The 12,482-nt window shown below is 40.2% G+C and overlaps 1 protein-coding gene across 1 annotated transcript in view; it reads right to left on the bottom strand.

Moving 5' to 3' along the window:
• Positions 1–1,357: 1,357 nt before the first annotated feature.
• ednraa (endothelin receptor type Aa) overlaps positions 1,358–12,482 on the bottom strand; it is a 52,264-nt gene continuing 41,139 nt past the window's right edge. Inside the window, exons 6-7 of the mRNA XM_072256035.1 lie at positions 5,452–5,560; positions 1,358–3,621 (exon numbers count right to left, since the gene is read on the bottom strand). Of these exons, the coding sequence (XP_072112136.1) occupies positions 3,475–3,621; positions 5,452–5,560 (256 nt within the window). The 3' untranslated portion in view covers positions 1,358–3,474. The remainder of the gene's footprint in view (positions 3,622–5,451; positions 5,561–12,482) is intronic.

Raw genomic sequence — 12,482 nt, 5'->3', positions numbered from 1 at the left:
ATAATTCCCCATGCAATCATTGTCACCAATACTGTACATCATTAATCACGTGAGGGAGTCCAAATGACATATAATGATCCTTAACACCTTGTTATTCAGGTACACTGCACTGAGGCGCAAGATTAAATGAATCCATACACCAATTATTTAACTAGCTTGCTATGTTGTCTCTATATTTCATGACAAACATTTATAAATCTGCATAAAATATACTCAGGAATTTCCACCCTGATGGTGTAAACAGGTAACCATGAAATATCCTTTGAGGACAAAAGATTTCTTTCTTCTTTGCCCCACTGTGCAGGTATTCCATGTCTGTTCCAGGAGGAGACTACAGCCAACGCCTATTGAGCTTTTCCTTTGGTGACTCTCACAGGTATTTTAGCTCTAAGGTGTACAGTATCCCTTTAGCCTAGTATAGCATTAACCCTGGACTTAATGAGGGAGCTTTCTTCCTCTTGCCACAGCTTCTCTCTCCTCTGTAGGGAGTGTTGCAGCTGTTTGGCTGCCATGGGGAGAGGGCCTTTGTGGGCTGCCACGCTTCTCCGATTAATGGACAACAAGCTGAATGAGTTCACCGTCAGAAATTGCCGAGATTCCATCTTAGTACTTGCTCCTAAGTTAAACCACCTTGATGCTACTTCACATCAGACTTTGATTAATTTCACACACTTATTTTTGAGGGGGACACACTTTGGGGCTGGCACACAGCAATGTTTTAACACACCAAAAATAGGTGAAATTTAAGTACCTAATTAATAATCTAATATGATTAATTTCTAGCTGTATCTGGGAAAGCATGCAGGGGGAGTTTGGGCAGAAATGTGCTAGCTCATTGGTGCAATACCACAGAGGATATTTGTCCAAGCCCCCCCCCACACACACACACAAACAATGCTGGAGGAACTCAGCAGGTCAGGCAGCATTTATAGAAAAGTGTACAGTCGACGTTTTGGGCCGAGGCTCTTCATCCTGAAGGCTGTCAGGCTGTCCAAAAGGTTGGAAAGGTACTTCAGCCAAGATCCATACTTCCTGAAGCAGGCTGTGCCAAGCAATCAGAAGTGGAAGAAATTTCCAACTCCTTTCAGATCTGGATGTTGAGAGAAGTGTTTTCCTGTTGCCCACCAACTTCTGAATCAATATGGAAGAGTGTTGAAATTTGGGTTCTGCAGTCACGGGACTCAGCACAAGATGGACTATGTGGACTATGTGTTGCTGCACTGATGGATAATGTGGAATTTAAATCTACATATAAGCATTAGTGAGATATCCATCATTTGTTGTGAAAGGGTGGACAATTCACTGAATAACAACTATAAAATGGGAAAATACAAACTGCTTTGACTTACACAAAATATTCATTCAAGGGCAAGTGCATCCACTCACATTTAATGGAAAATTGAATGTAAAACAAGTATTTTAATTCTGCAGTACATAATAGTTATAGAACATCGTAAAACTATTAACACCTTGACTTTATCTAAGATCAGTGACTGAAATTCAAAGGCAAAGAATATAGAAAGGCAAACTTCTCTGTGATGCGATCCATCAGCGTCACACAACTTGTTGCTCGACATTATAACACAAGTCAGATGTACTCTACTCAACATCTGGAAAACAAATGCAAGAGTTAATTGGTTGCAGATGGCATATGAAATGTTTAGAAATAGCATTTATAGTGGCATGTTGCATTAAGTACTCAAACAGTATTTAAATGAAATTAGAGTAATTCAGATAAACCCTTGATTGAATTGTACTGTGTGAGAGCTGCAGAATTAGTTACTAACACCAATAAATCTGAACTCATCTGAGACATATTTTGTTGCATTCAGATCTTGTGATTAATATAATTTTTAAAACTTTGATGTGGGAATTAGGTTTTGTTGATAATGTTACTGATGAATTCTTTATATCCATATGCACATCTATGAACATCGCTAGAAACAGACGATAAACAATATATAATGAACACAATTGATTATATATAGCATGGAAAAGGATATAACTTCCCTACAACTAATCATTGAAACGCCTGTCATGCTTTTTGTGGGAATGATGAAAACGGAGACAATTCCTTTTTTGTTGACTACAGTATAAATCTTTATTAAAATGTACTACTTAGGTCAATATTTGAATTGAATCAAATTAATTGCTAAACTTGCTTCCTGCTCTACCTGTTACATGCATGAGAAGATACAATCCCAGATGTTAAAAGGCAGGTGCTAGAAAGTTCACTTATTCCATTTTTGGTGTGGCAAATGTGCCTTGTATAATATTTAATGCCAAAATAAATCCCCTGTAGAAATTTGAGAAAAATTACATTAAAAAAGTGTTACAGCAGTTTACACACATCTGCTTAAAACTGATGTGTCTTTGTCCCAGCGGTTAAGTTCACCAGACTGTAAAGAAAATCTCTCTATGGCAGCCATAATATAGCAGCATAAAAAGTAGTCATGGTTGTGACAGAAAATGCATGAAGGGAGAGATATGGATCTTGTAGGAAAGGCAATCCCTATGTGATAGATGACCTGACTGAGTCCTGTGTCACAAATGGTGCCACTGTGAGTGCAGAATATTCTAGGGGCCAGAGATTATTTTAGGTAGCTTGGTTGTATAGTGAATAATGAGGGTGTAATTAGTGATGGAGCAAGTACTGTTCTACCTTGAACACTAAACTCAGAGTCTGGTTGTGTGTAAAATAGCGATGCCAATATACAGACCATTTAATTGACATCTCATTGTTGATCCCTGTGCAGTGCTCCTAATCTCTTTATGACTGTTCCCCAAGAGCTCCATCTACACTGGTACAGCAGAACATTTGCCATGTGAATATGTGATGTCATTAAGTTTACAACTAGAGCCACGAAAATGCCAACTCTGGGTAAATTTAGTAAGAAAGCACCAGTAAAAATCCCTCACGCACACATTTTGACCTGGAAATGCATATTGGCATGATTTAGGCAAGCTAAAATTGCTTTTAATTGAGTTCTGCACAAGGAAAATAGGTACCAATGGATCCAATTGCTAGGATAGAAGATTTTTATACAAAGATTATGTGTATGAAGAAGTCTCTCATCTTGGATGTTAGCATGTAACATCTGTGTGACAGAAACTGTGAAATGTCAGTTTCAGTCTCAATTTAAACAACGTTCCATTGGCAGATATAAACCTGCTGTAGTCCCCAAAGACACTTCAAGATGATAAGTATTCCACCTGCATATCTGGATTGGTCAAAGGCACTTGATTTTGAATATTTCTTGATGATATTCAAAACAAAAATACTTCAGTGGTGATATATAAACAAACTCTTTGGAACAGACAGTCAGAGTTCTTTGGGAGCCCAAAATGAGTCTGAGATGATGGGCCCAAGTCATTTTCCATCCTGTCTTCTGTTCCACCATGTCATGAAGAACGAGACACGGAGGAAGGCGCGAACTGTGCTCATTTTGAAATGTCGGCTAGAACTTCCACCTTTCAGTTCATGCTATCCTTCCGACTGCTACGATCGGCGGGGTTATTGTGCTCCTGGTTTTTCCAATGCAAGCTTGTATGTCTGGAGGTGTCATTCATGGGCATCATATTCATCAGAGTTTGACTCTGGCAACAGCAACACAAGCAGGACTGAAAGAAATACAGGTAACATTGGATCATACCAGTTTTCTACTTATGTCTCCATCAGAACCAACAGTGAGATAAAAGACTGCTTAGAAAAGACATGCACCGATTTTATATTATTACATGCCTTTCTCTAGTTCATAGCCATGGGCAGCACAGTGTTGCGGTTAGTAGAGCTGCTGCTCATTGATCTAGTGACTTGGTTTCAATCCTGACCTCCAGTGCTACTTGAGTGGAGATTGCATGTTCTGTCTTTGACTGAAAGGGTTTCCTCTGGGTGCTGCACTTCCCTCCCACATCACAAAGGCCTGCAGGTTGGTAGGAAATTTGCTATTGTAAAATGAGCCCAGAGTATAATTTGGAGTAGAGAACGTAGGGAGAATATTTTACAGGGAGAATTAGTGGGCAAATGGGATTGCACTATGAACCAGCGTAGACTCAACGGGTTGAAACGGCTTCCTTTTACATTATAAGGAAATATGGAAACGGAATATAACCAGAGGGATCAGTACCTGAGTGAGCTAAAGTAATCAGCTCATTGAAGGAAGAGTGAGGTCAGCACAGTGTTAACCGTCACATCTCATTGCATGTCCACCTCTTTACTGATGCCGCCAGGAATGATATTCAAGCATCAGGAGGGAATATGGATTGGCCATGGAGGCATGACCAATGCTGGTTAATGAAGGGAGGGGACGTATTGCAGCAGTGAAGGTCCATGTTTCTAGGTGGGGCCTGGAAGACGTAGTCCCCAGAACCTTTCCAACATTTAGTCCACTGAGCAGGAAGTTAGTGCACTCACCCACTGCTGGCAAGTCTACTTGAAATATGCCAATTGTTTCTCATGGATATAATTGAGTCTGCAAATTTATCAGGTTATTCAGTGAATAAGCTTTCATGGTTACTCCTTAGGTGAAGCAAGCTAGACCCTTCCTAGAAGAAGTCGAAAAAGGTAAGTACATATCTGGGGATCACACAGAAAAATCAGAGCTTCTCTGTCATGGACACCCACTCCCTTTTCCCACTCACAAGGCCTCACCCAGACTGCCTTAATATGCCAACCTTATCCCTTATCTTGGGTATTCCAACACTCCTTGGGCTTTGCAGAATTTTCTACTGATGTCTTTGGTTTCTCCAGGTAATAATTTAAATGAGGCTCAGGAATTAAAATAGCTCTGGCTTCATTTTTGGAGCAATGGCTGAGCCCCAACAAGTGTTAAAATCAGGGCTTGGGTGTTCAGATATCATATAGTTGAATGAAAGACCAGACTAACATTTGAGAAAAGCATTTATTCATTGGAGAAATGGCTACTGGATTCAGTTAAGACTCCTTTAGAATCAAGGATCTGCATGCCCATGAAGCTAAACATGATAACACTTCCCTGGCGCCATCAGTAGAGATGCAAGTGGAAAAGATGACAAAATACAATCCATATTTTTACTTCACACACAGAGGAACACTGGTGTAATTATTCTATTAAACCATTCGTGACATGTCTTATATTCACGCTGTAGACCAAGTATGATTGTAATTGTTTTTAGCTTAATATGTTGGTCATACATTGAACAAGAATATTTATTTTTTAATATAATCTCAATACACAAATTACTGGCAGAGTTAGAATTTAGTGCCCATCTCTGATAATGCTTTGAAGGTTTTAATGAGATCTTCTCTTGAATCGTTAAAGTGCGTTTGGCATTCCTACTTCAGGGATTAATATGGCAAACAAATTTATCTTGATTAATATGTCAGGTTATTAAGTATGAACACACACATTTACACTGTGTCGTGGAAGACTCTAAATTAGAATAACATATAATTTTAATTGAGATTCCTACCTGGAAGCAATTTTTAAATTTCTTGCTCACGAAGTACAAAGCGATGGGGTTTATACACGAATTTAGAGTTGCTAGATTGAGACCAATGAAATTCAACATTAGCAGGACTCTGTAGAAAAGAACAATTCATTGTTAGTGCAGCCGTTGTATGAACAACCTAAAATAGTCCATCTTGAAAAAGGCAAATAAAAATACATTAAATGATCAACTTCTTGCTGCAGATACTGAATGAAGTATGAATTAGGAAATTGGTTTTCTATTCTGAACTAGACATGCCCTGAAGATTTCGTAATACCAGAAATTAATCTGAAGAAAAACATGGAAGCCGAGAATAACTTGTGTATGCTTAGTTTTACTTCAGTGAGGTGTGCACACATTACGTGATGGCATGATAACGTATGCCATTCACGTAGTTCTTTCATAGAACCTGTAATGAATTATGTAAACAGAGAATGCTTAATCAAAGAATATATTTGCAATATTACTTAAATGTTACTGAATTATTAAATACACAACACTCCTGTTTAGCTATAAACTCCAACTCAATATGGAAAGCATCTCAACAATATATACAGTATACAATATAACACAACTACTATATAGACATAGCAAATTTTAAATTGTCCCATTCAGGCCTGAAAATGTAATCGCTGTGGAGGATTTCTAACTCTCATGGGATAATGTCTTTCCTGATAAGGGGGATCACTCACCGTGGCTGGTGAGATTTGTGGCTGTGAAACAATCTCAGGGTCTGTGTCCTCCTCTGTGGTGTTGTAGGAGTTGACTCTGAGGCTGTAGGAAGTGATTCTGATGGCTCTGAACACCTTTCTTCTCTAAAAAATGACTCTGCTCTTCTCAACTGATCGACATGTTGTCTCCAGATGATATCAGACACAATCTCCAGAGTGGTTCTTTGCTACCCTTTATCTTTCCGTGTCCCCACTTTTGATCAACTCTGTACTCCCTTGCCAGGATTGCTAATCCAGGAGTGAAACATCAAACCTCTTTGTTGGAGAGTCCACGGTTTAACTCGGCTCTTTATCCTGCATGCTCTTTGTGAGATTGGGTTTGAAGAGATTCAAGCGTGAGTGCAAGGGATTTCCCTGGAAGAGCATCTTCTGGATGTGTTGGCATCCCAAACAGTGCATGAGAAGCTGCTTGATCTGCTGATCTATCCCAGGCCACTAGACAAAGCTTTGGGCCAATGCTTTCATTTTGCGTAGAAGACGGTCACATAGCTCCTCTAACACTTTAGCTCTTAGCTTGGATGGTACAACAACTCTCAATCACCAGGTAAGGCAACCCTCATCAAGGACAAGTTCAACTCAGCACTGGTGAAAATGGGGGAACTGTAACTTCTGCTGTACGTTTCAGCCATTTTGGGTAGCTATGTACACCTGAGACAGTGTGGGGTCTTTTCAGATTTCTCTTTGGATCATCTCTGCTGTAATATGAAGTCTTTCGATTTGCATTAGGGAGAATACAGCAACAGGAGTGTCATCTTTTTGTATATTTTTCAGGTATTTCCTTTCCCAAGGGTAAATGGGACAATCCATCAGCAATTCCTTGATTAGTTGTCCTCTTGAATTCAATCTTGTAATTGTATCCACCAAGTAACAGAGCCCCAATTCTGCATTCATGCCGGTTGCTCTTAGTGGAACACCGTTCTGTGGACTGAAACTGGACACTAGTGGTTGATGATCAGTAATGAGGGAAACTCTCTCCCATACGGGTACTGATTGAAATGTTTTACCCCTCAAGGCCTCTCAGTTAATCTGTGTGTAATTTTCATCTGCAGCGGCCAAGGCTAAGGGGCATTCACTTCCATCACTCATAATGTGTGATACTCTGTAACATAAGGTGAGGTGTCACGTGCAAGCTTCACTGGACTATGTGGACCATAATGTGTGAGTACAGTATCTGACATCACCATTTCCTTTTCTCTTTTGGAAAGCCACCTCACACTGCTTTGTCCATTGCCATTCAGAAGAGATTTTATAAAATTATAAGGGGTACAGATAAGGTAAATGCCAGCCGGCTTTTTCCACTGAGGTTGGATGGCACTATAACCAGAGATCATGGGTTAAGGGTGAAAGGTGAAAAATTAAGCGGAATATGAGGGGAAACTTCACTCAGAGTCTCATGGGAGCATGGAATGAACTGGCAGCACAGTGGTGCATGTAGGCTTGACTTCAATGTTTTAAGAGAAGTTTGGACAGGTACGTGGATGGTAGGGGTATGGAAGGCTATGGTCCTGGCGCAGGTTGATGGGAGTAGGCAGTTTAAATGGTTCAGCATAGACTAGATGGGCCAAAGGGCCTGTTTCTGTGCTGTACTTTTCTATAACTCTATTTCTTTCCAATCGATAGTAATGAGTTCAAGGGGCGGAGCATGGTAGCCAGATTTGGCAGGAACTTACAACTGTGACATGTCCTCTGGCCTTGGGTGTGATCATGATAAGTGATGCTTGGTTTAAAGAATTCAAACGTCATGCTCTGAGCCCATAATCTTCTAATCTTTTTAAGTCTGTCTTGAAATTTTGGAGATGTTCCTTGTCATTCTTGCTGGTAACAATGTCATGCAGGTGACATTGACTACCTCACTAACCTTCCAGCACCTGGTCCCCTCTATCCTGGGCTGATGGTATTGATCTACTTTCAGTACTGGATTAATGGTGACCTTAAAATCAGCACAGATCCTGACAGACGCATTCTTCTTGGCAACTGAGACCACTCAACCTTGGAAAGAATTCCTTCAATTTCCAAGCGGTCTAGCTCACTGGTGACTTTTTCGCAGATGATAGAAACAACCAGACGAGTTTTGTAAAACTTGGATGTGGCATTTTCATTTAACACTTTTATCCTTGATATGTTATTATACCCAATGCCATCCTTGAACACTGCTGTGGCGTTATCCGGTGCCTTTCTAAATTCTCTTTCAGTTGACTCTATCGCAGGTGATATGGCATGTAAATAATGGATGAAACTCTGATCAAGAAATTTGTCTCAGCCAATCATGGCCCAACAATGCTTGCCCTCCTGTTTTTACCACATACAAGCCCAATGTGAATTATCAGTTGTTGTATTTCACAGTTACGAATGTCATTCCCACAGGAATTAGCTTTTTTCCAGTATAAGTTCTTAGCCGGATATCTGCAGGCTTCAGTTCAGTATCTTTGAAGTGCAATTCACCCTCATTTTTTGGACTGACTGAAACAGCCAAGCCAGTATCCAATTCCATTTTAATTAATTTGCTGTTCACTTCTGGTGTAAGCCATTTGATTGACTATTGTTAATTTTCACAGTGTAAATCTTAACCAACAATATGCAGATTGGTGCTCTTTTTGGAACTATGGCTTGACTTTTTATCTTTTTCTCTTCCCTGTGCAGTCCATTTACTTCTGTGTGCTCCAAATGCTCATTGTATATGTCCTACCTTGTTGAATTTTCTGCAAGTTTTGCCTTTAAACCTGGATTGTGAGGCCCTACCACAATGGTAACACAATTTGTTCAGCCAGGCAGATTTCTATTTAGATGTTGCAGTTTTGTTCACGCTCACTTTCATTCCTGACTGCAACTCAATTGTGTTCCTGGTGTTTCCATTGAAACAGCGATTTCAATTGTTGTTTTAAATGTGAATTGTGCTTCAGTTAGGAGCCATTTTTGACTGCTTTCATGTAAGATTCCTCGAACTAAACAATCTGTCAGTCCATCATTAAGCCCATCACTGAACTCACAAGTCATACAATTTCTTAAGTTCAGCCATGTAAACTCAAATGGGCACCCCAGCCCTTTAATCTACTTATGAAACCTAAGGTGTTCTGCAATCAACAATGGTTTCAGTTCTAAATGTTCCTGCCTTACTGTCACGATAGCAGCAAAACTCATTTCGGTTGGTTTGGTTGGAGCAGTTAAACTTCTAGGCAAACTATGCTCTTCCTTCTACACTCAGTAAACTGGCTCTTGTTTCTCATCAGCTATTTCATTTGCTTTAAAATATTGTTCAATTTGTTCAGCATATATGATCCAGTTATCTGTTCTGTCTGTCTTTCTGATGTAGCCAGCCATTTCTGCTCTTTGAACATTTATTGGTATTAGTTTATGAACCCACAAATTTCAACTGTTTTTTGCAGTTTTTAAAAATTTGATTCTCTTTCTCCCCTTGTGAAAAAAATTAAACATTTGTGCTTTTTTCAACTCAGATGTCTCTTTCTCCCCTTCTGAAGAAAAAAGTGTGCTGCACTTTAATAGGTAGGTAGTTGTCTCAGATTCATTTTAAAACTTACTCGCCACCACTGTTACATTTTGTATCTCCAGAAATTAATCAAAAGAAAATCTTGGGACCCAGGGATAACTCATGTACGTTTAGTTTTACATCAGTGAGGTGTGCACGTATGACGTGGTAATGTGATGACATATGCCATTCATGTACTTCTTACATAAAACCCGCAATGAATTAAGTAAACAAAGAATGCTTAATCAAGAAATACATTTACAGTATTACTCGGATATTACTGAAATATTAAATACACAACAGATTTCTCTCCACAGATGCTGCCTGACCTGCTGAGTAGTGTGTTTTTGATGCAGGGATTAAATTGACATTTATCTGTCATGAACATATTTATTCAATTTTTAAAAATTTAATGCAAGGACATTAGAATAAAGTCTTCACCAAAAAGTATGGATTGCAGTTTATGAACTTTGGGAAGGAACAAAGATTACCTTGAATATCTATGTACATATTAAAGAAAAAAGAGATTTAGAAGGGTCTATTTCACCTGTACTGCCATTGGCACTGAATGGACCTTATGACAGGTATTAAAGAGCAGCTGCTTATTGAAGGTGGGAATGATCCTCAGTGTACCAGTCAATGGCAAGATGATCTCTTAGCTCTGGAGGAGAGCTAGGGCCAACAGTTTTTTAAAAATTCCTTCCTGGACTGAAGGTAGCTAAATTGGCATTTTCATCTTTTTGTCTGCCTTTTGATTAAAAAAAAAGCCCCAAGCCACTAGTTATGGAAACAACTAACAGAAGTCATTGGAAAAGATGCCCCATGATGTAAAGGATGCAAACTAGAGGAACATGAACACTGATTTCTCCAGTTTCAGGTAACACACACCCTTCTGTTCCTTTATCTCTGCTTCTTATGCAGCTGGGTTCTTTCACATATTCCCTGCTTTTTAAACAGCTGCCCTCAGCCCCAGCCTCTGGTACCCACATCCAACTTGGTTCTAGCTGCCTATCACCCTTATAGTCAACCCACTAGATATCATATCTCCTCCCCCAGCTGTTCCCATTTGCCCGGCATTCATCCCTTGCCAGGTTTCAATTATCACCTTACTTTCTTACCAGATTCCATCATCTGCAGCCTTTTATTGTCTCCACATATCACCTCCCAGCCTCTGTTGTTATCTCTGCCCTTCCTGGCTCCATCCTCCAGTCAACCCCATTTCACCTGCACTTGTCAGCTCCTGCTTCTTCCTACCCTTTCTACATCTTTATGCTGGCCATCTCCCCTTTAGTTTCCTGGTCCTGATACAGGCTCTTGACCCACAATGTTGATGCTCCCCTTCCTTCCACCTCTGCTGCTTAATCTGCTGAATTCCTCCAGCAGCTTGTTCTTTTCTCACTCCATATTGCAGCATTTGCAGTACCTTCAGTCCCCGTCTTTCTATCTGCACTGAAATCCAGGCTGATATCCAGCTTTCAACTGCCTTATGTACCCTGAGTCTATCCTTTCTGACATGATTGTAGTGGCAGGTAGCAGAATGGGAGTCTGGGTAACTGATTTGTTGGTTTCCTAGCCCATGTCTGACCTGTTGCCATGATACATTATGGGTTTTGGAGCTCATATCGAGAACCATAAATTGGCTCTGCAGCAAATATAACCATGCATCGACAATTGTGTTAGGTCTTTCTTGCTCAGATTTGTGATGTAGGAGTCTCGCACATTGTCTTTAAGTGTGAATCTATGAGCATGACCATGGCAAGCTGTTACTTGATAAGTTTGTGGGACAGATCTCTCAATGTGGTTACACTGGATTCCTGGACAATCACAGTTGCAGGAACTATTGCCAGCTGCAGGAGCTTAAATTCCATGCATTGAAACTTGAGCAACAGCTGTCATTACTGCAGTCCCTCCAGCGGTTAGTTGCATGAAGAAAGTTGGGAAAGCTTATCAAAACTGTTCCAGGGATGAAGCACTTTAGGTATGTCGATGAACAGGGGAAGCTGGAGTTGTTATCCAGGGAACAGAAGAAGTTGTGAGAGGAACTGATGAATTATAAGGCGGGGGGGAGGGAGGGAGGGAACGTCGACTCAGACCATGAGAGGCCTGCGTCGGGCATTTTCATTCCTTACAATGGCACGTATTGGAATTCTATGTGGGGCGCCATTCCTCGCACAGTCACACAGTCTAGAGCAATGTGTGATTAAGTGCCTTGCTCAAGGGCACAAACACGCTGCCACAGCTGAGGCTCGAACTAGCAGCCTTGAGGTAACTAGACAAACGCTTTAACCACTTGGCCACGTGCCCAACACATTATAAGGACACAGAGTAAATGGAAGGAAACTCCTCATTGCCAGATAAATCAAAAACAGGTTAACAAAGAACATGGTGTTTTTTGGGAAATATGTATTATTAAATACACATACGAGATTCTGCAGTTGTTTGGAAATCTTGAGCAAAACACACAAAATACTGGCAGAACTCAGCAAGTCAGGCAGCATCTGATGAATGTTATTGGTCCAAAACACTGGCTGTTTATTCCTCTCCATAGATCCTGCTTGACTTGCTTAAATGCAAAGTGAATGTGGCTCTGAGCCTAGAGTACTTTTACAAAATAAATGCACATGAAACCAGAAAGACATTGGGCTTAATTACTTAAAGGGAGAAACAGAACATTTTCCCTGGGTATAGTCAGAAAATGAGACAGGAGTTATGTACTGAAATTACATTTCTTTACTAATGAATGATGTAAGAAATCTTTCTCTTTGGAAAGTTTTCCCATGTACTCTGTTCCCTGTTGC

This window comes from Mobula birostris, chromosome 4 (assembly GCF_030028105.1).
Source record: "Mobula birostris isolate sMobBir1 chromosome 4, sMobBir1.hap1, whole genome shotgun sequence".
NCBI classification, from domain to species: Eukaryota; Metazoa; Chordata; class Chondrichthyes; order Myliobatiformes; family Myliobatidae; genus Mobula; species Mobula birostris.
This window is presented reverse-complemented; position numbering and strand designations above follow the sequence as displayed.